General features: G+C 42.8%; 1 protein-coding gene across 1 annotated transcript in view; it reads right to left on the bottom strand.

Moving 5' to 3' along the window:
• LOC135223463 (cysteine protease ATG4D-like) overlaps positions 1-22,834 on the bottom strand; it is a 39,166-nt gene extending 16,332 nt beyond the window's left edge. The window contains exons 1-6 of the mRNA XM_064261884.1: positions 22,617-22,834; positions 8,366-9,124; positions 5,589-5,696; positions 5,139-5,324; positions 1,853-2,042; positions 1,348-1,424 (exon numbers count right to left, since the gene is read on the bottom strand). Coding sequence (XP_064117954.1) covers positions 1,348-1,424; positions 1,853-2,042; positions 5,139-5,324; positions 5,589-5,696; positions 8,366-9,098 — 1,294 coding nt within the window. The 5' untranslated portion in view covers positions 9,099-9,124; positions 22,617-22,834. The remainder of the gene's footprint in view (positions 1-1,347; positions 1,425-1,852; positions 2,043-5,138; positions 5,325-5,588; positions 5,697-8,365; positions 9,125-22,616) is intronic.
• Positions 22,835-27,241: the final 4,407 nt, after the last annotated feature.

Raw genomic sequence — 27,241 nt, 5'->3', positions numbered from 1 at the left:
ACTTACTGACAAAATTATTTTTTGTACATTCCAGAACCCCTGAATGATGTAGGCTATGGGGCCACATAAGACTTTGTGCATCCAGGGTTACCATAGCACGACAACTTTAAACTAAAGGTAAGGAATTAATTAACATACATTAACTAAGTTTTATACATGTTATATATGTGATATTAAACCACTGTATGGTGCATATTACTGTATGTAACTTACTATGCATAGAGTACTTACTGACATACTAATTATTTTTTGTACATTCCAGAACCCCCTGAATGATGTAGGCTATGGGGCCACTAAGACTTTGTGCATCCAGGTTACATAGCATGACAACTTTAAACTAAAAGTAAGGAATTAATTCACATACATTAACTTTTTTACTCTTGATATAAACTCAAAGTAAGGAATTATAAACTAAAAGTAAGGAAGTTAATTAAACACATTAACTCTTTTACTCTTGATATCTATAATTTACATATTGCATTCAGGACTTTGTGTAGTATTTTGTACTAATTGTGTTATACTTTTACCTTCCAGAGCTACCAGACTGGGATTTTAGTGTACTCCAGGATCTACCAAAGGATTAGTGTACAGTGTAATAGTGTTTAGTGTATAATCTAACCTAAGGATTAAGTGTAGTACATTGTGCTTTATAGTGTCACAAGAGTTTAATAAAGAATTATACCTTCAAGAACCATCCTTTGGCATTGAAATAACCACACTACACATCATGCAATACTTGCATGTCACACAGGTAAGGTCTCTCTAACTTTTTCTTAGTTTAAGGCATATTTCCAAGTGTCGTTCCGGCTTACGACGATTTTCGGCTTACGACGCGCCTCAAGAACGGAACCCCCGTCGTAACCCGGGGACTGCCTGTACTGGATTGTACTAACAGCAAATATCATTTATGGAAGGCTGAGAAATTGAAAATGAGAAACAGAAATGGGGGAAAATTAACTTTGACCAAATAGAATTAGAATATAAAATTTAGGTCAAAGGCCAAGTGCTAGGAAACTCTACACCATGTGTAAATGCCATGGTTTCAATAAAATACAGTACATCAATATTTGTTTTAGTAAAGAATTGCATGATATAAAAGATATGACAAACTGAAATTTCCAAAATGTATTTCACTTACTAATAGTAATTTTTTAATTACTGCCCATCCCTCAATTACTTTTAACTTCTTGGTTAACAGAGCAAATTTTATTCATCAAACTGAGTGAGGCCCTCCATAAACATTAAAAAAATAAGTTTGAGGCCCTCCATAAACATTAAAAAAATTATCAAATTGGTGTGTTCAATTTCAGTACAAATTCATATACTATCAAGATAAATTTCTCTTACCAGCACAATCCTGGGCCACATACACACAAACTCGCTGCAGATCATGAATATATTTAGAGCCCATCTCTATAGCTTCTCTGAAAAAAGAGATAGGGAAGTTGTAATTATAATTTCATAACATTAACTTTTCGTGTGAGGATGAAGGTTAAATCAATCCATCACATACTGCGTGTGAAATTCTTAATGAAAACAAATTATGGGAGTGGTTTTAAATAATTAGCAAATAACAGATCAATAGGATAGGACAACCAATGTACTCCGTAAATACATTGTACTTCTATTCAATTTGGACATTTCATTACAAAACTATCTAAAAACTAATGAATTTTTAAAGACCCTAGTCCTTCAATTCCTAATTATGTACTTAAAGCATCAACCAAAATAAATGAATAGCATAGGGAAAATATGATAAGAATCACCATCTCCTTTATTTTAAAATGTATTTATCTACTAGTAATATATTATCAGTTACGGCATGAAAATACAATCACATTATAATACTTACTTGAAAATATATGCAACAGAAGCAGGGCCATACCAGTCACCTGCCTTTTTTCCAAGTTTGTTTCCAAAATGGACTAAATTATGCAGTGATAACGGACACTGCGGAGAAGGAGAATCTCCTAGCCACTGGACTATTCTCTGGTGTATTTTTTCCTCTGGACCTTCATTGATATTTTTGATATGTCGCCATCCTACAAAAGATTATAGTCTTAACACATATGTGTACATTTTATAAGCACCTTTAATTTCTGCTATTAATGATAAATTTCAATTAAATATTCAGACGTATAACTAAATTGATCGTAAATTATTATAGTGGATACACAAAGACTGGTCTCTGATATAATGTACAAATGTTATAGGTACAGGAAACAAACGCACAAATTCCAAGGTAAATTTCCCAGTTAAAATACAGAACGGTATTTATATTTCTTAATGATCAACAAAGGAAATGAATTCTTGAGTCATTCTCTCATTCTATTTATTGAGCCGCTTCATGAAACAACATTGTATTTCATCATTCCTTGAATGCTGAACTAATTGCTGTAAATTATCAACTGGAGGGGATGAACATAAGAGCATTCTAAGCAAAATTAGAGGTTTTATATATATATGGGGCCCAAAAATAATTTCCAGTATGATATTTATCTCAACATGTACAAGCCTCAAACCTCTTAGGCTTCTTATATTGAAGTACTGCTGGAATGCACGGCCATATAATTCTTCACCCGAGCAGCATGTCTAATTGGACATATTGGACACTGTAATTTTTGTAATACAGGCAGTCCCCAATAATCAACACTCAAGTTAATGGCGATCCGGTTTTATGGCGCTTGTCTAGCACCAGAAAATTGGCAATTTATGGTGCCATAATACGGTGAGTTACAGTTATCGGCTCCATAACGTGCCGAGTTCCAGTTATCGGCTCCATAACACGCCGAGTTATCGGCATCATAAGGGGCTGATAATAGTTATGGTGCAATAACTAACACAAGCCCCATTAACTGGTTATCAGTGCCATAAGCCACCAAGTTTCAGTTAATGGCACTTTTCGCTTATCAGCACCCCACTGAGAACAGAACCTCTGATGATAACTGGGGAAACTGGGGACTGCCTGTATTCATAGATAAATCTTCTTAAATGGCTCTCTGCTGAATCAGTTTGTAAGATAAGAGTTGTACTTGTGTGAGTAGCACTTTAGCCCACTTTATACAACTGGGATCCACAAAGTCAGAACTACTATAATTTATCTGTGATTTTGCAAATTTGAATTAAATTTGCAATTATGCATTCCTCCTCAGGGATGCTCATCTGATCCAGGTTTTAGGATAAGAATTGTATTTGTGAATGCAGCTCTTTAACTCCCTTTTGTACAACTAGAGATCACATAAAGATATGTGCCTTCAAGTAAGGGGGTAAGCTATGACAGCTTTGGAAAGAGCAAACCCTATCTAATTTGCAGTATATGCTATTGAGAAAACTTTCTCAGTGTAAAGAAGAACCCACTTTCACAGATTATCTAGTATGGTTCACATGGATAAGGCAATGCAGGATTGGTTTTGGACAACATATGAGCACCATCATTTTCTCTCTCATTTCATTCATCAAAAACAAGGCATTGACAAATTTATATTATAAGCTTTGATTCCATTAAATAGAGCTCTAAAAGATTACAAAAACTGTAAAACTGGCAAATGAACAAGGCTAGTCTCCTACTTCCCTTCTGACAATACCTTCCATAGGGGGATTGTGCCATCAGTGCACCTCCCATAGTACACTCTAGGCATTTTTCAAGGTTCTTTGCAGCATCCCTTTGGTCCCTAGCTGCAACCCCTTTTATTCCTTTAACTGTAACTTTATTCATAGTCACTTTCTTCCATCTTGCTATCCTTAAACATTTACTAACAATTGTTTCATAGTGTAACTGCAAAGTTTTCCTCCTAATACACCTTTCAAACCTTTTCACTCTCAGTTTCCCGTCCAGTGGTGAATCACCGCGCAAGTCCCAGTGCTTTGCCTTTGGCCTAAATTTTATGTTCCATTCCAACAATACCTGTTAGCCAACAAGGCTAACTATTGTTCTTGTCTTGCTTACCACCGCACTGTATATAGGTAGTTTAATATTTACCCTTTATGGTAATTTTTAATGAAGTTACTTGAGATAAAATGGTTCAAGTTATTAACTTTGGGGCAGAGAAAAGTGTTTTGTTAATAATATACCAAATTTATGCTTGGGGGAAGCTGTGCTGTATATAAGTAAAACTGCTGATTTTAGTGCAACAAAACTGAATATAATTTTTTTTTCAGGTAGTATGCATGTATGTGCATGATCAAGCATGTATATGTAGATGAAAATAACTGTAGTATAGCTTTTAAAATATGTATGAACCAGGCTCATAAGCAAATGACAAATTTTTTAAACAATTTGTATTTTTCATAGCTAACAAACCTGATGTCTTAACAATAGGATATTTTCCGAGTGCCAGCTGGTAACCAGTTAAAAATAATCAAAGATTGTAAGCAAGGAATCTGTGAGATCTGGCAACTCCTGCTCATTCGAGGTGATACCTGGTCAGAGACCACACACTACCTTGTGACGTATTCAGTCTTTTCTTAACCGCCTTGGAGAGTACCACGCTATCGCTTTGTTCTCCTTCTAAGCCGGTTGTTTTGTGCCGTTTATTAGCAACTCGTGTATAAAGCCATCAGTACTTATTAAAAGCACCTTTTAATGACTAAAAATAATAAGAATAACAGCAAGTAACAGTGAATACCATGATGGAATTGAGCTTTTTTAGAATGCCAATATGTAATAAGGTCTTTTGGATGACTTGCCACTGCATGCTAAACTGTTTTCTAGTATATATTTCATTAACATAAAATAGGGGCTTTAATATGCTATTGTGGGTAAGGAAGATCCCAGTAGTAACAAGGGAGAATATACTTGAAAGGGTGACTCGAGAACTGTTTTACTTATTAAATAATTTTGCTAACAGCAACTTTCCAGCTGCTAAACTTAGTAAAATTAGAAGTTTTATACTGTAGGGACACAACTGTGTTGTGAGCAGAGGAAAATCTTATAAACAGATTTTTCAATAAATTATTTTTGTCCACATGGGATATTTATACCTTGTGTTCTTTTAAATGATGAATTTCATAATACAATACTATACAGAGAATAACCACTTCATATTACAAAAGATATAAATATTACGAATTAGTACTTATCAAGGTTAGAACTGACTTGTTGACTACAGCACTGGAAACCATTCTTGCAAAAAACATACGTGAAGAAAGGAAGTGCAAAGTCAGTGCGTGTGCCACCATCATTTGCCCTGACCGCAACATGCAACCCCAGCCACAATCGGTGGTCAATGTAGAGTCCTGCAGTGTTGGAAATTGCCGCCGGTATGTGCACCAGATGAGGCTATAGAAATGTCTTTTGAAAGCTTCCATGCCATTTTCTTCTATTTCTGGAAAACAAAAATGCATGTATGGAAAGCACTAAACTTCAGAATTTAAATGATGATTCATTATCAATAGAAATAATTTTGGTAAACTAGAATTGCTATTCTTAAAAAATTCAGTCTATTTTTCTGCAAATTGAATATTCATCATAATGATTAGTTACAATATAGTCATCAAGTACTGTACTTATTAAATTCAAACTCAGGATTACCAACAAAGCTGCAGGATCCATTCTACACACAAAACGTTAGTAAAGCTTGGAAACTTACCTTCTGAGGCGTCATCATCATTCTCTCCAAAGGATTTATGGTATACACTGGCAAGAAGATAAACTGGGGAATCCCTAGAGAAATTAGTCTTGAGATTTACTGTCCAACCTGGTGTTGTATAAAAAGATTATTGTTAGTGAAGAAAATAAAAGTGATGAAGCTAAAAAAAAAATAAGAATAAAAAATAAAGAAAAATAAAGAAAAACTGAGTCCTAATAAGAAAATTATAATTTTTTTTACCTTCATTATACTGCACTGTGAGAACAAAGCTGAAAATCTAAAAGGTACAGATTTCAAATACCAAACCAAGAAATTTGACATCCATGCAAATCTGCAAATATTTATTTATATACTTTAAATTCTTTTAACTTTCTGTTACCCAGCTGTTTTACATTCTTAAAGCTGACTACCAAGGCATACTGAAGGACAAGAGAACTCTTTTGTGTTTGCTTGTTTTTGCCATTTAAATGAATATCCTCTACATTAACCACTTATGCTGCACCCATTATCTTATACCCAAAGAAGCATTTACTCCAGCAACATATTACAACAGCAATCTATCAAAACATAGGAACACCCATATGATCCTATGCAATTTGATTTTGTTGTTCAATGACCAAGAGCATAACAGGGCCTGAAATCAACTGGTGACATGAAAAAAACTTTTGGTACCTTGCATGTCTCTCCTCAGGGTATCAAATCCTTCTATGAGTTTTTTTGTCCATGAACAAACCAAAGGAAGGCAATAAATATTGTACTTACCCTTGAAAAACCATAGGTTTCTTATTGCACGAGACCTTTCCTCTCAAAGGGATCCATTACATTTTCAACCAACAGGTTTTGGAGACCATGGACAATATCATCTGGAATGGTACTGTCAAAGGGATGGGAAGGTCATTGGTCCTTGAAACTTTATCTGCACCCATTCTGCCCATGTTACAATGTCCAATGGCATGCTACTTGGGGCAACTGGAGAGGGGTACTGCCAACCTGTGCCCACCCTAACTTCTTTCCCTTACCTCCCTTCTTAGCTGGAGCTGGATAGGGAAGACTGCACGACTTGTAAAGATCCTGGCCCTATCCAGAGGAACAAGTGCAATTTCACTGTCTCTGTTTCTGATACAAGGTGTGGCTGCTCCCCCAAGGCTTGAGTATAGGTCCCATTGCCGTAGGGGAATTCAAGAAGACTGAATAATACATCAAGGTGCCCTGGCTGTCAGCATGCCACTCCTCTGCCACCTTACTACTTTGGTCATTGTAAAATGAAAAGAGAAATCCAAGATAGAACCATCCAACTGAACAAAATAATGAAGACATCTTCTCAGGACAAGTTTGCTCCATCTGAGTAAAGGTAGAACCTTCTTGTGAGTTCTTCATGGGGAAGTTGTTTTTCAGCCTGCATACTCATAAAACAACTTGAAAGGGAGTAGTTCATGCATCTCCAGGCATGCAGAACTTTCTCTGGTATATCAACAGTAGGAAAGTATCTTGAATGATCTACTCGACAGGAGGGAGTCTTCTGATTGGCAGATTATAATGTTAGCCTGTCTTAGGATAACATAAGGAAGAAGTAACCACAACAGTCAGAATGACTGCCTCACCTCCTGAGTACACCCTAGAATATGCTTTATTGAAGAGATAAATCGACTTCGGGCCAGTGGTTACCTTAGGAAGATCATTCATCTAACAATGAGCTAATCAATCTCTTGAAAACAACCCAGAGAGAAGACGGTGAGAAAAGGGAAGTCTGGGTGAAGGAGGGCAAAAAAGATCTGAAGGTAAATAAGGCAAAGTATAATCTTCTTCCAAGAAAATGTTAAACATTTTTTTACTTTCTCTGCTGCTGCTGAACCTCTCTTGGAACCTCTAGAGAACCAATGCAGAACAAAACTAGTTAAACTAACATCAAGGACATAAAGTAACCAAACAACCACTTACGTTCTTCACACCTTTCATTACTACCTTTTCTTGTTTAAATCCATGTAGATAAAAAAACATAACACCATACGCAATAAAAACAATGAAAGAAGTTTCAAACTGATGGTCAATCTGAGCACAGTTAAATGTTTCAATTCAACTGCAGCCAAAGAAAGTGCTCATTGATGGCAGGTGAGTGATCACCCACCTACCATTGGTTAACTACCTTTTTTCCAAGTTCCAAAACTGATACCAACTCGTGACGAGGAATATTCCTACATATAAGGCAGTGGTTTCTATTCACATAGGAACAAATCTGCAATTCCTTTAGATGTTTAGAACACTGTATGCTTTAAGAATACTACTATATCAATGGTTTTGTACGTGAATCTTTAACATAAGTTGCATGGTCTTGCATTTTAGGGTAACTGCTATGACAAGCAGTAGTGAAGCAATAGTGTAATTAAAAAATCCTCATAGTAGCACGAGTCTTCAAATGGAGAAGCAAATCCACAGTTATGTAAATGTACATATATTTAAATTTAAAAAGAGCAAGGATAGCTTTCGCGAATCCTGTTTTGTTTACTTCGCTGTAGTTCTATATCAACGTGTCAGATTGATAAGGGGAACCGAACAGATTCCCGAAAGCTATCCTTGCTGTTTTTAAATTTAAATATATGTAAATTTACATAGCTGTGGATTTGCTTCTCCAATAGTGTAATTATGAGTACTGTATCAAGTTAGTGTAGTAATCGTGTATGAACATTGTATGGCTCATGTAAGATCTGTAAACTCAATACCTACAATATCATTTGACTAAAATTACTGATGAATCCAAATATTTTAGAGGAGTTACTCACCGTATTTAACATTATTCCATATCCCCATCATTTTTGTTTTCACAGAATTCTCAGTCTCCGGAGTTGAGGCTGTGGTTTTTGATTGTGATTTATCACTGCTTGGGATTAGGTAGTTCTTAAATAGTGATGCTGAAAGTGCTAATGTTCTTGATGGAGGCAGACTTTTCACTTTTCCACCTGCTGGTGAACTCTTATTACCATCAGCAGGCATGCTAGTGGTGCCCCTACCAGCTACAAGTTCAACGCTGAGTGGAAGGTAACTACTACTTGTCTTCTTGCCTGAATTGGGGGATGATTCGTCTCTAGCATACTGCGACATGTCTAAAGACACATCATCAAGCAGGGGAACTGTGTGAACAGGGGGTGGCCTTACATGGTGTTGACTGTTTTCCAATGACATTTTTGATACTGGCACTGGAATGCTCATTCCACCTGCAGCTCTGACATAAAATTGATTTTGTTGGTGGTCTACACTTGAAGCCCGAGTCAATTTGACACGTACAACATCCTTTGGCCCATTTTCAATATTGCTGGACTGTTCTAATCCATATTTACAGTCTGAACAGTGAGATTTCTTGCAACTGCATAATGGTTGTGACCAGCCAGAAGTTTCTGTACACTCCTGGGCTTCTGCAACTCCTCCTATAGGTTCGTATCTCTGACTGGAGTTACTGGCAGTAGATGGATGGGAACTTTCCTGATGGCTGCTCAAAGGCAGCTTTCCAGGTAACATTCTTCATCTGGAGTCATCAGCAGAGTCTGAAAAGGGCATTAGTTACTGATAATTAAGTCCATAAAGGGCATTAATTACTGATACTTAAAAAAAGGTAGAAAAATATAAAATTCAAGTGTCACACTAGCCTATTACTGAATGCTGCAAAAAGGAAATTAATACCTGTAAGCTAATATGAACAACTGCCAAACTATTACTGAAGGCAAATTAGCTGGATAAACAATCGGCATACAACTTGCCAAAGTAGCATAGGTAGCAATTTTCCCAGACATGTTGTGAAATAAACATATGCCCACATAGAAGATAAAGTACAGTAGGTTCTTTGTTTACGTCCGAGATCCGGTCCTGCGGCAAGACGCAACCCGATTTTGTCTGTGTTGGAATTTAAGTAAACGTAATGACGTGAATCAGTAAAAATAAAAATATAAATACTAAGAGAAAATAATTCCTGAGTACACACACCATAAGGGTAAATATTATCCTTTCATCTACTGTAGGTACAGTAAATAAAAAGAAACAATTCCTTACCTTTACTCCTGTGGTTGGCATGCATACTGGACATTGTAAAGTGGGGCGAGACAGGCTTGACTTGGCTACCTGAAAGCCATAGCAAATGTCTTTCTAAGATAGTAGGCCTTGAAAGAGGCAATGCCACCTTGGTCCATAAGCTGTAAAAGGGAAGTGGTATGAGGTGGAAGGAAAAGCACCTTGATGTTAGGATGAGTCATCCAAATGGGCATGGTGATCAGGGGCATTGTCCAGCACTAGAAACACTGTAAAGGCAGTCTCTTTTCAGCAAAGTACAGTGGTACCTCGACATACGAAAGGCTCAACTTACGAAAAACTCGAGATAGGAAAGCCAATACGAAAAATTTAACGGCTCTACATACGAAAAGTTTTCAAGATACGAAAAGTTTCTGAAAGTCCGAGATTCGCCCGGATAACAATTTTGAAAATCGCGCCGCGCGTCGCCATCTTAGTACTAGTAGACTCGCCACCACCATCCTTCGTGCGCTCCCATTGGTTTCCTGAATTGCTAGGGGTCGCAGGCCATGAAATCCTCTTTCCTATTGGCCAGCGTCCCTTCCCATCATGCATTCCTACTATGAAACACACTGGTGGTCCGTGGCTCGGCCACTCGGTACCAGCATTGTTATAGTACGCACGCGGTATTCATTTTCGGGATCGTCAATGTGTACGTAATATTTTTTTAAAAAAAGTGACCAAGATCTCTCACATGGGATAAGTGATCAAGGTCTCTCTCATGGGATAACTGGAAACTTTGCAAGGTTGGTAGAATCTCCACTCCCTGCTGAACAGAGGGTGTAGACCAATCATTTACAACATGCATACCAGTATGTATACGTATAATCAAGGCACTTTCAGTTTATGTTGAAGGTCAGCAGCCGAACATTCAGTACCCCAAATCAGTTGCAAGAGAGCATTTGGTTTGGTTGAACAGGGTTTTGATTGACACCCAGGGCCCAACAGAGTCATGAGGTGCAAAAAAAGAACCAAGTGATAAAAAAACAGAAAGTTGAAATTCTGTATAAAAAAAAAAATAAAAAATAAAAAAAACTACGTAAAGTAAAAAAAAAGTTAAAAATCAAAGAGAGAAAAAAAAAGGCAGAAATTAAAAGCCGCTTTTCATAAAGTGCATCATTTGTAGAAGACACACCGAAAGGCTCACACAGGAACATTGTGAAAAGTAGGCAGAAGCAATCTTCCTTGGTATAGTTACGTATGCAGAAACGTACGTATATATTTTTTGTTAAAGTACACTATGTTACATATGTACAAAAGAAAAAAAAACAGCAGAAATTAAAGCCGCTTTTCATAAAGTGCAATCATTTGTAGAGACACCCCCCGAAAAGGCTCACACAGGAACACTGTGAAAAGTAGGCAGAAGCAATCTTCCTTGGATAGTTACGTATGTAAGTAGCCTCACTTGAAAGGTAAGCTTCCACATTTTACGTACAGTATATTTCTTGTTACCATGTACACTAATTACACTTTATTTACAGGTTATATTTTGCATTTTTAAATAATTTAGGTATTGAATGGTCCAAATTGTTGTAGTATTTCATTGTTTATAGGTCAATTTAGCTTTATTATGAAATTTACTGGGGTGCTTTTGGAGGGCTTGGAACAGATTAGCCATTTTACATGTAAAATGTGGTCCAAGATACGAAAACCTCATGATAACAAGGGCGCCTCGGAACGGATTAATTTCGTATCTCGAGGTACTACTGTAAATCACTTCTGGCAGAAAATAGCTGAGGAACCATTGCTCAAATATCTTTAGTGTCACTCATGCTTTCTTGTTGGATTTCCAGATGACATGCCCTCATTGCAGGTAGTTTGACCCTTCCAATGCCCTTCATGCTGTTTGGATCTTTGGATAGATATGACAATTTGTCCAAAATGCATTTTTCCTAACTATACAAACCTGAGGTCCTTTTACAATAGGAAGGTACTAGCGGCAGCTGGATAGGTCGTAAGCTTTCGAACAAGGGGTTCGGTAGTTAACTGCTTGTCCCGACAGACGCGCCAACGCGGCGCGGACTGGGAGGTAAACAAATCACTTTTGTTTTGCTTTTTGGCCCAAAGCAAAAACTGCAGAGTGAGGGGGTGGCATGAGGTGGGGGGACTATGTGTAAAAGGCCTCAGGTTTGTATAGTTAGGAAAAAATGCAATTTTGGACAAATTGTCATTTGTTCCGACACGGCATTACAAACCTTCGGTCCTTTTACAATAGGAAGACTCACTTCTTGGTGGGAGGAATCTGAGTCTTTTGTGAACAGACTGGTGTTCGCACCAACCTTGAAGTCTCCCTGGTCGTAAGAGCGAGGGAGGGATCCAAGCCTCTGTCCGATGATCGGGTGTGCACCGCAGGATGCAATGGTCACATCTGGATCCGAGTACTAAGAGAGAGGCAAGCGTATCTCTTCGCACCAGCAATGTAAGAACTTGTTCCTGTACAGGAGCAAATATAAAGTCATGGGTTTGACTCTTGTAGGCATCCATTCCCCCCCACCCCCCCCTTGTAGGAGGAAGTGGTGGATATTCTGCTCCTATCCCTAGTGAAAGGGATAGGATTGGGGCTCTGTCATATAGCTCACCTGCATCTCGTCCTCATCCAGCGTAGTGACGACCGTGGCCTCTGCCCACAGGTAGAGGAGGAGGAAAAGATGGGAAGAGGGAGCCAGTCACTCACTCACTCACACATCCATCCACACAGTCACACCAGGACTCGATGCTGTTCAGCCTGCGAGGGTCTGGGTTAGCTACACAACTTGTTGAGCAGCCACCACGGGTCCCAAGGAAAAGGTATCCAAGGACCTGTGGTCAATATCCCGAAGGTAGAAGGACGTAAAGGTAGTCTGGTTAGACCAGACCCCTGCCTTCAGGACCTGCGCCACGGAGAAGTTCTTACGAAACGCCAACGAAGGGCCAATACTTCTGACTTCGTGAGCTCTCGGACGGGACGTACGGATGTCGTCACTACTATCAGCCTCATACGCCCTCCTGATGACCTCACGCAGCCAGAATGAAAGAGTGTTCTTGGATACTTCTTTCTTGGTTACCCGGTGCTAACGAAGAGGCGTCGACACTAGGCAGCCTGAGGTGTCGAGTTTTTCTTCAGATAGCGCCGTAGCGCCCTCACAGGACAAAGCAGCATCTCATCCGCATCATTATCGGTGAAGTCCATTAGGGAGGGAATCGTGAAGGACTCGAACCTGTCGTCAGGGACCGACGGTTTCTGAGTCTTCGCAACGAAGTTCGGGACGAAATCGAGGCGTCACAGATCCCCATGCCCCTGGAGTGTCGTACATCATGGAAAGACCATGAAGTTCCCCTACTCTCTTCGCCGATGCCAGGGCCAGCAAGAAGAGGGTCTTGAGGGTCAGATCCCTGTCTGACGACTCTCGGAGTGGCTCGAACGGCGTTCGAGTCAAACTCCTAAGGACGAGAGTCACATCCCACGCAGGGGGCCTGAGTTCCCCTGGGTGGGCAAGACCTTTCGAAGCTCCTCATAAGCAAGGAGATCTCGAACGAGTTCGAGATGTCCAATCCCCTCAGTTTTTTCAGGACGAGAGCCAGGGCGGCTCTGTATCCTTTGACTGTGTGACTGAGAGGAGCTTCTCTCGGCGAAGAAACACGAGGAAATCCGCTACCTGCTGAAGAGTGGCTCTGAGAGGGAGATAGACCCCGTCTACGACACCAACCACAGAAGACGGCCCACTTCCCCTGGTACACAGCTGCAGAGGACTGACGGACGTTTCCACGCCATCTCTGTTGCTGCGCTACAAGAAAAGCCTCTGTTCGCAGATGGTGGATAACAGCCAGCCGTGAAGTCGTAGGGACTGGACTGCTCGGTGGTACCGGCTCGACGTGTGGCTGGCGAGAAGGTTGTGCCAAGGGGGAATCTCTCTCGGTTCTCCTGCGAGAAGAGCCAGCAGGTCCGGATACCAAATGGCCTGTGGCCATTTGGGAGCCACCAGGATCATCCTGAGATTCTGGGTGACCAGTGCTCGACTGATCACCTTGCGAATCAGGCTGAACGGGGGAAAGGCATAGACGAAGAGTTTGTCCCACGGGTGTTGAAGAGCTCCTCTGCAGCTGCCCATGGGTCCGGCACGGCTGAGAAGAAACCTGAAGCTTTCTGTTGTGCCGGGTGGCGAACAGATCCACGACTGGTCGCCCCCACAGGTCGAAGAGCCTTTCCGCCACGTCCTGGTGTAGAGACCACTCGGTCCCTATCACCTGATCCCGACGGCTGAGCGTGTCTGCTACTACATTCCTCTTCCCTGGAATGTAGCGTGGCCGACAGCTCTATTGAGTGTGGCCTCGGCCCACTCGTGCACCTGCCGAGTCAACTGGTACAACGGGAGAGACACTAGGCCCCCCGTCTTTGTTGACGTAGGCCACTACCGTGGTGTTGTCGCACATCAACACCACGAGTGTCCCATCAAGCGGTCCTGGAACTCTTGGAGAGCGAGAAACGCCGCCTTGAGTTCCAGTACATTGATGTGAAGGTGCTTGTCGTTCTCGTCCCACACTCCTGAAGTCAGCAACTCCTCCAGGTGTGCGCCCCATCCCTCTCGGTCGATGCGTCTGAGAACAGCTGCATGTCCGGGGGGGGAGTGCGCAGAGGCACTCCTCTTAAGAGGTTCCTGTCGTCCAGCCACCAGGCTAGGTCCTGCCTCACCTCCGGTGTCAGTGACCACCTGGAAAAGGGAAAAGCTTGGGGGATCCGTCGCCTGTGACCAACTCTCCTTTAGTCTCCACTGAAGAGACCGCAGGTGAAGACGCCTGTGAGGGACTAACTTCTCGAGTGACGACAGGTGTCCGATCACGACTTGCCATCGCTGAGCTACCTGTTTCCTGCCGAGACAGGAATGGTTGGCTGCCTCCCTGAATCTGCTGATCCGCGAGTCTGCGGGGAAGACTCGCCCTGCTACCTGTGTCGATCAGCATACCCAGGTACTTCATCCTCTGCTTTGGGCTCGAGATCGGACTTTTCGAAGTTCACAACGATCCCAGATCGCGACAGAACTCGAGCAGTCGTCCCTGTCCTGTAGCAACTGCGAGCGGGAGCTCGCCAGGACTAACCAATCGTCGAGATACCTCATCAGACGATATCCCGTGCGAATGGGCCCAAGCAGACACCAGAGTGAATACTCGCTGAACACCTGTGGGGCGGTTGAGAGACCGAAGCAAAGTGCCCTGAACTGGTACACCGTCCCGTCGAGGATGAAGCGTAGGTACTTTCTGGAGGACTGATGAATGGGTATTTGGAAATACGCATCCTTCAAGTCCACTGAAAGCATGAAATCGTTCTCCCCCCTGATGGAGTCGAGCACGGAACGTGCCGTCTCCATCGTGAACCGGGTCTGGCGAACAAACCGCCGGTTCAGGGGAGAGAGATCTATCACCGGGCGCCAGCCTCCCGTTGACTTTTCCACCAGGAAAGAGTCGACTGTAAAAGCCCGGTGACTGATCCGTGACGATTTCTACAAGCTCTCTTGCTCAGCATGGTCTGATCTCCTGTCTCAATACTACGTCCTTCGATGACCCTGGAACGTAACGACTGCTGTTGGACCGGGTTGGAGGTGAGGGGTGGCCGAGATTCGAAAAGGGTAATAGATATCCCTCCCGAAGGACATCTACAATCCAGGTCCTCGGCGCCGTAGCGCTGCCAAGTTGCCCAATGGCTAGCCAGGCACACCCCCCCCCACTTCCGGCAGCAGGTGAGGGGGAACGCCGTCCCCTAGCGTTTCCCCCCTTTCTTCGACTTCTTCCCAGAGCCTCCTCGGGAGAAGGAGGGCTGATTACGGCTCCCCTTTGTAGAAGTCGAAGAAGACAGAGTCTTTCCCCGGGGCTTCGACGCGACTACCGTCTTAGCCACCGTGGAAGCGCTAGCCGAGCTCTTTGGCTTGGCCGCAGTCCGAGGCTGCCCAGAAGACCTTCGAGACTGCCTGGTGAACCAGACGGTCACTGTCGTCAGTGCGCCGTCTGTCCACCGCAGCGTCCACCATCTCTCCTGGGAAGAGAGACGTGGAAATCCGTAAAAGGTCCGTTGCGGAGTCCCAATGCCGCTTCAACGCCCAGCCGGCCCTGGAAACTCGAGTAAGGACAGCGTCCCTACGTCGGAGAACCAGGTTGGCCCACAGGTTCACCGTCTGGTGGGCAAAGGAAGGAGATGGCTCTTCCCCCAGACTGGCAAAGTCTCCTAAAGGCCGAGTCATCTTTGGGAGAAATTCCCCCGGAGTTGGCTGCGACCTTAGATGATACTGTGAGGGACCACAGATCTAACCAGGAGACGGCCTGGAAAGCTGCCATGGCAGTGGATTCCAGGCCGAGTGCCTCTTGCTGCGAGAACCATAGGTTCTCGGACAGGAGCTGCTGCAGAGACACACCCGGAGTCAGCCTGGCTAAACTCCGGGGTTCACCTGTTTTGGCGGGCATCGGGTCCTCAGATGGCACGTAAAAAAACGCCGCTGTCGCACGCAGCAGGAGGTGGAAGCAGCTTGCTCGACCTGCCAGACTTGAGAGAACCGTCTTGGCCCACCCGGAGACAAGAAGGATTCTCACCATGGTCCAGCACTGAGTCGGCAAGCTCGAAACGCGGGCAAACCCACCGTCGGTCTGGGTTCCCTCTTCGGACCCCAGAACGACTCGAGCCGGGACATGGGCTCGGATGGTGGGAGCGGCGATCCGTTTCCGCGAGGTCGTTGTGCTGACGAATCAGCGCAATTACCTCGGCAAAGTTCCTCTGAATCTCAGGGGTGACTGCATCCTGCGGAGTAGGACCATCCAGTCCCTCGAACAGGAGCATCTCCGAGACCCTCCCCCCTCGAGGGGGGAACAGCGACAGACCCCTCTCGGTCTCCTCCAGCCACTTGTGCATAGCGACCATGGCGGTCCGAGAACCGTGCCTGGTACGTAGGACGTCGTGGTGGGATCCTGAGGGGCGCACCCCTCACGATCACTCCTCAATACCTCGCCCCTCCCGGTGTAACCCGAGGAGGTTGAAGGTATGGGAGAGGCAGACCTAACGCTCCCTCCTCGCTCGCTGGCAAGAACCAGTGGGCTTGGAAGACTGCAGGCGATCGCAACCCCGCGGTGGCGATCGAGCTGCAGGCCTAGTCGAGCCGTCTCGCTGTGGAGAACGGCTGGACTGAGAACAGCGGAGCGCCCCGGTCTCGTGTGTCAGAAGAGCTGGTGCTGGTCGCCGTAACCCGATCGCTCTCTGTGAGAGTGACGGTCAGGCGACCGGCGCGAGCTCCACTGTCACGGTGAGACTGGTGCGTATCCTCACGGCGCGTCACGTCGCTGGTACCAGCCGTGGCTGGTGCCGGCGCAAGGGCGGGGGGACCTCTTCCCAGCCTCAGCCCGTGGCCGGTCGTGGACCGTCACGTCCGGCCGCCCCCGGGTAACCAGCTGCTCGCCGCGGAGAGCGAGAGCTGGTCGGTGAGAGTCGCTTGAGCGGCTGTCACCAGTCTTCCGCTCCGTGCCGTGAACCTGACGCTGAGCTGGCTCAGAGGTCTGGTTCCTAGCTGCACGGTCGCTGGTAGGCGACCGTACACTCGGTACCTCTCGCGAACGAGAGGCCGAGACGGATCCTGCTGCCGTGGTCGAACCACTAACAGCAGGCGAGGAAGTGCCGGTGTTAGCCGGCACTCCTCTGGTCCCCGTAGTCTTCTTCCTTGCGGAAAGAAGAGACGGTTCCTGCCCCCGAAGGAGCAGGGTGACCAGCGGAAGGAACCCCCCGTCTCACCGGAGCGAGACGGGCCCTTAGAAGCTCCCGAAGGAGACTTCTTAGCGGGGGGGGAAGGGGGGGGGGAGGCGACCTTCCTTCTTCTTCTTAGGCGGGGGAGCCTTAGAAGAAGAAAGGGGAAGAGGCGGCAGACGACGACGACGACGAAGAAGACGATGAAGACGACGACGACATCCTCCTCTTCTTCTTCTTCTTCGTCAACCTCCTCAGGACCGATGTCAGATCTGTCATCCAGGGCGGAGCCGGGGCTGCTGTTGCCGAAGCAACAGGGCCGGACGCACCTGTCCGAACAGGTCGGCATCGGGAGCAGCGGCGCCACGAACAGGAACAATCGCAGCAGGTGCAGGCATCACAGGAACAGCAGTGGAGACGGCAGGAGCAGATACAGGAACGGCAGCAGTGGTCGGCAACATCACGTCCGTGAACACGGCTGGATCAGGTACGGCAGGTACGGCAGGCTGTACAGGCGGACCAGGTGGACGGACCAGCGGCCACAGGACATATCCTAGGTACTGGTGGGAGGTCCAGGGGCGAGCTCTTCGGGCACACGAAGTCCGGTCGAGGCAGCACGGCAAACCCAGGTGGCGGCATCACACTCCCCCGTGGTACGGCGACTGGCCCCTGCACCGATGTAGTTGGTGTGACAGAGACCGCGTGCGGGGTGTACACCAGGTTGAGGAGGTGAAGCATAGCCAGGAAGTTGAAAAAGGGTCTCGTGGTGGTGGTCGTTACGTAGCATGCGTGACCGCCACAGAGCCAGCGAGATGGTAGAGCAGCCCCTGGACACTCGGCACGCCCTGCAGACCCAACGATGCCCACACCTGTTCCGAGGTCATCCTTCGCGCAACAGCACCTGAGGAAGCAAAGTCGGGTGATTAGCAGGATCCTCTACCCGCTCGTGAGATGAAGACGAACGGATAAGAGGACCCAGAGTCAACTCGACATCGGGGTATCTAGCGCCCTCCACACTCGACAGGTCGGGTGAGGAGAAGGACCTAGAAACCCCCCAAGAAGGGGAAGGCGCCAAACGTGGGAGCTGAAGCGGACGCGGCAGGAAAGAAGACGAAGTGTCCGTAACCAAAGGAGTCGCGGGAGCGCTTCCGACGACTCCTTTGCAGGCCTTTCGCTTCTTCCTACCTTCGTACAAGCCCCACCACTGCGCTCCGACCTTAATTACAACACTTCACAGGGCTCGGTCGGGTGCATTCGCGTCCCCGACAACCGAGCGCACAAAATATGTGGATCAATTTCAGGGAACGAGCGGAACTTACCGCATTTACGCCCTTCGGTACCCGGGGCACAATCTCCGGGGGGTAGCGAGGCGTGGAGATTCCATGATTGATCAAATAAAAACCACAATTGGATGATAAAGAGAAAATGATTGTACTTACAATGATGATTCATACACACAACCATATACTCAGGGAAAGCAAACGACGAGAAGCGGGCAGAGAGCGTCGAACACACACGTCACTCGCTGTGAGGACCGAAAGCAAAAGTGATTTGTTTACCTCCCAGTCGCTAGTCGCAAGCGCTGCGGCCTGGTCGGACAAGCAGTTAACTACCGAACCCCTTGTTCGAAAGCTTACGACCTATCCAGCTGCCGCTAGTACCTTCCTATTGTAAAAGGACCGAAGGTTTGTATGCCGTGTCGGAACAAACACCAACATTTGCTTCAGCTTGAAATCACCAGCAGCATTAACCTCAAGAAGCAAAATAATTTCTTGCTGACTTTGTGGCCTGGTGCTGTGTTTGACTCCATGGTAATGTATGTTCGGCTAGGCATCCGTTTCCAGAACAAACCTGTCTCATCTACATTAAGCACCTGTTCAGCACAGTGACCCCCTTCATGATTACCTCAGCCAACACACCAGGACATTCAATTACTGCTTTCTCATCACCACTAGCAGCTTCCACCTACACCTTAAGGTCATGCAAATTTGCAAGGGCCTTATACCAAATGAACTAACCTTTGCTAGCTCCAAACTCTTCTCGCTCCCTTCCCCCCTTTTCTCTTTTCATGGTTTCAAACAAACTTTTAGCCTTCTGAATCAACATTAGGCTAACTGGGATATGCTGTTGATGCTGGTCTTCCAGCCAAAGCACTAATAATCTTTCCATCTCAATAATAAGACCACTATGCTGCTTTGTAATCACAGTTGGTTTCATAGGAGCAGATCCTTTCACATGTTCAAGTGCGCTTTTTATCTTTGATGATCATCGACAGTCATACAACTTAACCCGAGGGCGCGGCCGATATTTGATGGCATTCCACCCTTTTCACTTCCATGGAGATGGCTTTTTGTTTCTTTGTAGCACTGCCATCAGAAGAGTCTGCCTTATGCTTGGGAGCTATACTGCAATTAAAAAAGTTCCCAAAAAACAATAGAATTGAGACACAGCAAATGAAACACAATTCAAGATGGCATGTAGCAAGCGTGTGACCGGTGCCATTTTCCCTATATTCTACCTCGAGACGACATTATTCTTCAGTTTGAATTTATGTCCGAATGATGGAACAAGAAATTTTTAATAAATTTATCAGAGACTGACATGTAACCACGAAATGACGTAGATCGACTACGACGTAAACCAAGAACCTACTGTACTTAAGATAGTGTACGTAGTTACAAAATGGGATAAAATGAAGTGACGTAAACGTGAAATTTAGTGAAATACATGTTTATGTGAAACATTCACCTCTCCTCTCACAAAATAGGTACTAATGTGGTTTTAAATTTAATAATGTACTGTTGCTGCCTTATTCTTTTTTATAACCTTGTATGTAACACTATTGTCATAATATTTATATAAGGTTGGAGGGAAGTTCAGAGGGGATGTATAGTCAGGTAGGATGTGCTTTTGTTAAGATTTCAAAAAGATTAGTTTAATTTTTTTGTTTTAAGCTGCAATGTTTTCATGACAAACTGGTTATATCATACTATTTGTGTTGTTTTAGAACTTTTTTTCACCTTAAATTTTCAACTGTTCTATTCCAGCCATTCCAATAAATGTACATAGTCACATTATTTGAACCACTGAGAATAACCATCCCTGGTCAGTTTTTGTTTTTAATCCCATTATCTCTTCCTCTAATATATACATTTCTCAGTCACTACATGATTCACATCAAACTTGTGAAATCTCATCCCATTTACTGTGGTCATCTTTGCTTGTTGAGTAGCAATCCCTTGTTCAATATGTGCATGGCTCATCCTCTTTCTCTTTTAGAAGGCACTTCTGTTCTATAAGATAATTTCTTTGATAATTAAAACACATGGTGATGGGATATCTGTCACATAATTCACATGTCCCCCACTATACCTTTATTTTTATCATGATTGTTTTATGAATCGGTCTCTCACATTTGGATAAAATTTCAATACGTAATGTTTAGTATTCCCAGCAAATGGCTTATAAAATATACTTGAAATCTTGCTTTCAGTATTCCCAACATTTTCCACATTTGTTGCAACCACATTGCATTGAGACCTTTTCACTCATCACTTAAGGTTTTTAACTTATACTTTTGGGGTAAAAAAATCTTCTACACATTTTAATAAGTACGTAGTGAGCATTTCCAATCTCATGTGCAACATCCTCTTCACCCCACCCACTATTTAAAAATTTATTACGGCATTTATCAATTATATTGATCAAAAATTATTTCCCGCTTTACAATGCATGTTCCAGGGTTACGACACTTATGATGCTGATCCGACAAAGAAATACAACTATAAAAAGGTAAAATAATCAATACTTGAAGGTGTTATGATGAAAATTGCAATAAAAATGCAGTTTACATAGTTTTCAATACACCCAAAGCATTAAAAGTAAGGTTTTCTTAGGATTTTTGGCTTACGGCGCGTTTCAAGAACGGAACCCTCATCAAAAACTGGGGGACTGCCTGTAAATGGTTTCCTAATAATAGCAAGAAGTCTTTGTTAAGCTTAGATAAACTAACCTAGGTTATGTTAGCTTACTCTAGGTTATCCTAGTATCCTTACTACTATTTTACCTAGTGTAGGGTAAGTTGGGGGACAAATTCAGAGTAAGGGGTCAAGGGGGTAAAACTTTACATAATTACACGGCTCGGCTTGACTAACACCAGTTGGCAACTGGGACAAGTTTCTGATACACAAATAGACCTTCCCCTTCACATAATGCTAGGTCCTGACCTAACCTAACTTCGGGGCAATGTGCCCTTACCTGGCCGGTCCCCCTAAAAGGTGGTAACCTCTCACGGTCGGCAAGTGGCAGGAATGAAGCTGTGCAACTATTACTGTAAAGTTTTACCTAACCTAACCTTGGAAGTTGTGTCCGGTAACCTGGTCAGGTCGGCTTCGGCCCCAAAGGTCTGTTACCCAAGTAATTCGTGACCCCTTAGAGTAAACGACTAAATGGCCACCATTTCACTTGAAATAACCACATTTTTCATTCGATATTTAGTTGGTGAAACAAGAATGCATTTACATCTTTAAGCATACCATTCAAAAGATTAATTTTCAGTCTTTTGAAAGGTATGCTTAGAGATGTGATTGTATTGTTGGTAATTCTACGCGATAACTCCGCATGGACTGCATGGAATGTTCCCGTGAATACGAAAGCCACTAGGGAATGGGGCGTCCAATGTATTTCCTAGGGATTGGGGCGTCCAATGTATTTCCCTGTATTTAGTACTACTAGGTAGCACCTGGGGGTTAATGACAGTCGACCCCCCAAAAATAACAGTAAATTCTTAATAAGCGACCCAAATACTATAGGAAAATGTAATTTCCAAAGAAATACACGCTGCGGAGTTATTACCTAGACCTACCGTATTGTTGTCTCACATACTAGCCTAAATATGAAGTGAAAAAACTGGTAATTTCAAGTGAAATGCTAGCCATTTGGTAGTTTACCTTATTCTGAATTGTAACCTAGGTTTTGTGACCCCTTATTCTACTTTCTAAAGGAAGTTGGGATTCGTACTAGTATAGATAAGCTACCTAACCTAAGTTAACCTTGTAGCTACAAATAGGCTAGTAGTAAGTATGATGTTGCTACCAAGGCTATACCCTATACCTAGCTAGCTTAGGCTATGCTAGTTTACATTTTTTACGTTTCAATAATGTGATAACAGACGCTGGTATATTGTAATCTTCAATAGGTACGTCAAAATGGGCGGAGTAACGTCATTTCTATAGGAAAAAGAAAAGAACTGAAATCATGAGGTCGTGTGACCTTTTGCCTACCGTAGCCTTCAACGAAAAGCTTCGACTGAAAAATTCGGCCAAATCCCGTTGTGGCGAGCTGTTTTCGATAATGCTCGTATTTTTTGTCCCGAGGCGAACTCACAGTCCCCCGTAAAACGCACAAATGCGCCGAACACGTCAATCAACCGAACAATCTGCTAAAGTCACTATCGTCCACTTTCGTCTGCAACACAACAACAGACAAGTTGCTTGTTTTGATTGTCGTACCTCTCCAGTAAAGTTGTTGACTTTTCACCAACGTCTGTTATTTTTTATAATACATATCGAGATTTATTACAATTAAATGTCTATTTACTATAATGTAACCTATGTATATTACGTATATTACATTATTCTCAAGATATCGTAAGTGAAAATTCAAAATTAGATATCAATAAATTGCAAAACATCTTACATTGCAGAATGAATGTGTCATAACGTTGCTTTTATAAAGAAACAGAATAAAGGGAGCTCGTTTTCCCTTGGAACTTGTCGTAATTTAAAATCGACTAGTTATCGTAGCCAATTGTTTATTTTTTATTGCTTTTTGCTCTTATTTCAATGCTTTATTTATCTGTTTTTAAATGCTATACTGGATATATTTTAAAAACCGAAAAGTAATTTTGCAATTTATTAAAGGGTAAGTACAATTTACTTAAGGCACAGCACTTGGCATCTCTAGGATGATTGTACACATTGCAGTTTTTATGTATTTTAAAAAAATTCGCGCAATACTTGGTTTAATAAACACACTACTTTTTCGGTTGGTTAAATCCTCGACCCAACCCGTCGAAGGAAACGCTCCATAGGGACGCGCTTATAGGCCTATTTCGGACGTATCGACTTTCGACAGCAGGCGTTTATGCTGCACACGGTCTAGATACAACTATCTGGACCGTGATGCTGCAGCACTGTGATCTTAAAAATACCGTACGCTTCTGCTGTATAGTCATCATACCTTCCATTCTTATAGCCCTAAGAATTTATGGTGTCATATATGTACCAAGTGGTATCTCCATTCCCGTTTTACTTGTAGTAAGTCACCAAATATGAATGTCCATCATTGCAGCTTGATGGTGAAGGTATTTTCACTGGGCATTCGTTTAGTAATTTATTGAGCAGTCTTAGGGTAGTTATTTCTTCAAAGGATGCAATATCATCTAGGCTCCTCATGCTATACTGCCCTTTAAAGCTGAGAGTTACTTAAAATCTGTTTTATAAAAATCGGTTTTCCACCTTAGGTCGCATGAGAGTTCATATTTTGAATTTAATTTTCTTCAGCATGGCGCCTTCAGCGTTATTCCACTGGTGATCATCCATTTGACAGATGTTTGCCTTAATGGTTGTTCCAAATCGAGTTTGGGGTAGCTTAATATAGTTTTCTTGTCATCCTTGTTGTTCTGCAATACTGTAGAGATCTTTGTAAGTCTATCAGAGCTCAGGTATGCAATCACCATGATTCCAGGAACTGTCTTACTACGTGGGTGCCTATACCCTCTGGGATAGCAAGTTATACATGAAAATATGTTTTACATTCGCAATTTCGTATACTTTCCACTACCACGCCTTTATAGAACGTATTCTCAATATCTTACTATTTAACTGAAATATACATAATAGAAACAAAGCATTCAATTTAATGGTATCGTCTTTTAATGTAGTGGTTTGCTTCTTACTTGACTAGTTTTGCTAAAGTAGAGTTGCTGTTCTCTCTCTCTCTCTCTCTCTCTCTCTCTCTCTCTCTCTCTCTCTCTTAATTTTTGCCAAGAGTATAGGGTGGATGCCAACCTTTGAAGTGTGCGGTAAAGGACACGGAGACATATCTTGAGAGAGAGAGAGAGAGAGAGAGAGAGAGAGAGAGAGAGAGAGAGAGAGAGAGTTAAGATAGAAATCAGGTGTAACGCAACGAATGCTGTGTTTCCTGTGGGGAATCGACTCTGTCAGGATTACATATATCTATTTTATCAGTGTGTGTGCAGTCGTGTGTACGACAGTAGTCATATTAGTATCCTGTCTTAGGGTGATTTATGAAAAAAGTTGAATGTCTGGGAATGAAACTGATTAATCGTTGGACGAATGTTTGGGTGGAGGTTATTTAGGCGTTAGAAAAGAGAAGTGAAGTACATAATACAGAAAGTGAGTAGACGCGAGGCGTCCGTAGCCATATTGCGAAATTATAATTTAAATTATATAACTGGCACCTTCTATCATTTGAGGACAGCATTGGTGGCGAGTTTGAAATGGTTTAAAAGAATGGTTTCATGTCATGTCACGGAAGGTGGAGGCGAAATGGAGGATGGGGGTCTGATATGTTAGAATATTACGAAGATATATCATTGGCTTCTTCAATAATTTGAGGACAGCATTGCTGATGGTTTTAATACAGGCTAGTGCTTTTATGTTTAATTCAGTAAAGCAGGGTAGAGGGACGGAAGGTTTAAGGAGTAGACCCAGGAGTAATATATAGGGGAGTAGAGGAGTCGGCTCGGTCAGCAGCTCCCGCCAATGAAAGGCAGCTATCAGCCTTTAATATGCATGAGTGAGGAATTGGAACCCGCCGGAGTTATATTGCCTCCTACGTCAGGGGTAACAGTGATTGAAGGGTCTCGGATCACCATAAGATCACTGTATTATTATTATTATTATTATTATTATTATTATTATTATTATTATTATTATTATTATTATGTAATAAAATCCACAGTTATATAAATAAATTGTAGTGATATGCAAAAGATACGATTTATTCTTATTACTGTGGATTGTGATTGCATACCAGTTTGTCAAGATATAATGAATTTCTTCTTCTTCTTCTTCTTCTTCTTCTTCTTCTTGTGATAAATAGCCGTTGAGGAAAGGTTTAGCATAGCATCCTTAACTAAAAAAGAACCAAAAAAACGCGATTTGGATACAAATGCTGACAAAAATAACTTAAAGTAACTACGGAAACAATAATATTAATGTTACGCTTTTTTTTACCAGTTGCGATATCATTATAGATTCTCATCCAGAAACAGACTTAAATCTTAATTAGGCGAACAGGTTTGGATAATGCAGTTAATTGATTCTGTGCGTATTTAATTTTTTTCTTGGGTTTATTCCCTTAAAACTGTGTGTATGCACTTATTTTATATACACATATATAAATACACATATATACACATATATCTGTGCGTATTTAATTTGTTCTTGGTTTATTCCCTTAAAAATATGTGTAATTACCTATTTTATGCACATATACACATTTATAATATATATATATATATATATATATATATATATATATATATATATATATATATATATATGTGTGTGTGTGTGTGTGTGTGTGTGTGTGTGTGGTGTGTGTGTAGAGAGAGTGAGAGAGAGAGCGAGAAAGAGAGAGGAGAGGAGATCAGAGAGAGAGAGACAACAAGAGAACAGTAGGGTAGTTTGACTCTTGTAAGTGGTAACCTCCATCTTATTTACACTCTTATTTGTACGTAGTTTGAAGTTTCACTCTTGTAAGTGGTAACCTCCATCTTATTTACACTCTTATTTGTACGTAGTTTGAAGTTTCACGATCACCTGTCCACGTTCTGCCGTCTTGTGTTTGACAGCGATTTTTTCTTTATTTTTTCAGGTGAAATGCGGATTGCTGTGTTCCTTGGAGTTGTTCGCTACGAAGGTCGCTTTGCCATCTGTGCTTGCAATCATACGTACAAGGTAAGTACAAGAAATATTGAAGTTTATAATCATTATTCAGCAGTCACAGTAGTACAGCAGAATCATCGAATGCCATTCGAATCTTTTTCATCGTACAGATAAGGACGAGATACGGTATAAGATGACTGTCTATTAAATTATTCCTCATAACACGAACTACTGACAGTTCCTACGTAAAAAAGTTCCTTGCTGGACGAGTGGTTTTCGCGCTCGGCTGCCAATTCGGTGGTCCGAAGTTCGATTTCCGGCTCGGCCAACGCGGAATCAGGGGAATTTATTTCTGGTGATAGAAATTCATTTCTCGATATAGTGTGGTTCGGATCCCACAATAAGCTGTAGGTCCCGTTGCTAGGTGACCAATTGGTTCCTAGCCACGTAAAAATATCCAATCCTACGGGCCAGCTCTAGGAGAGCTGTTAATCAGCTCAGTGGTCTGGTAAAACTAAGATAAACTTAACCTCCTACGGAAATGGGATCTGTAGGTGCTTCACTGTGTCAAGTCTGTGTCAAGTCTGAGCACGCCACAGCTTTTATTCTACCCATAAAGTGACTCAAAATGCAATGGAGAAATGACTGTAATGGCGACCATGTCACACGTCAGCTTCGAAACCTGCGTGGTGGCATTTTACTCAACGGAGTCATTCGATGTATGTTGGCTGCCTTATGGGGTTTTGAATGAAAAATGAGTTAAGAGACACGCGGCTGAAGGAGTGGATTAGTATTTAAAATTTCAAGATAGGAATGTGGGACATCTGGAAGGGTTTTTGATTACTCGGGCCTACAATTACTTGTTGTTGTTGTTGTTGTTGTTCTTGTTGGGTGGTAGGAAAGGTCTATGGAAAAGTCTAAAAGGGTCTGAAAAAAAGGCGTTTCGCGTCGAGTAAAAGATACAGGAATTTTTAGATAGGATATTTATGCTT

Source organism: Macrobrachium nipponense, chromosome 10, assembly GCF_015104395.2.
Source record: "Macrobrachium nipponense isolate FS-2020 chromosome 10, ASM1510439v2, whole genome shotgun sequence".
Taxonomy (NCBI): Eukaryota; Metazoa; Arthropoda; class Malacostraca; order Decapoda; family Palaemonidae; genus Macrobrachium; species Macrobrachium nipponense.
This window is presented reverse-complemented; position numbering and strand designations above follow the sequence as displayed.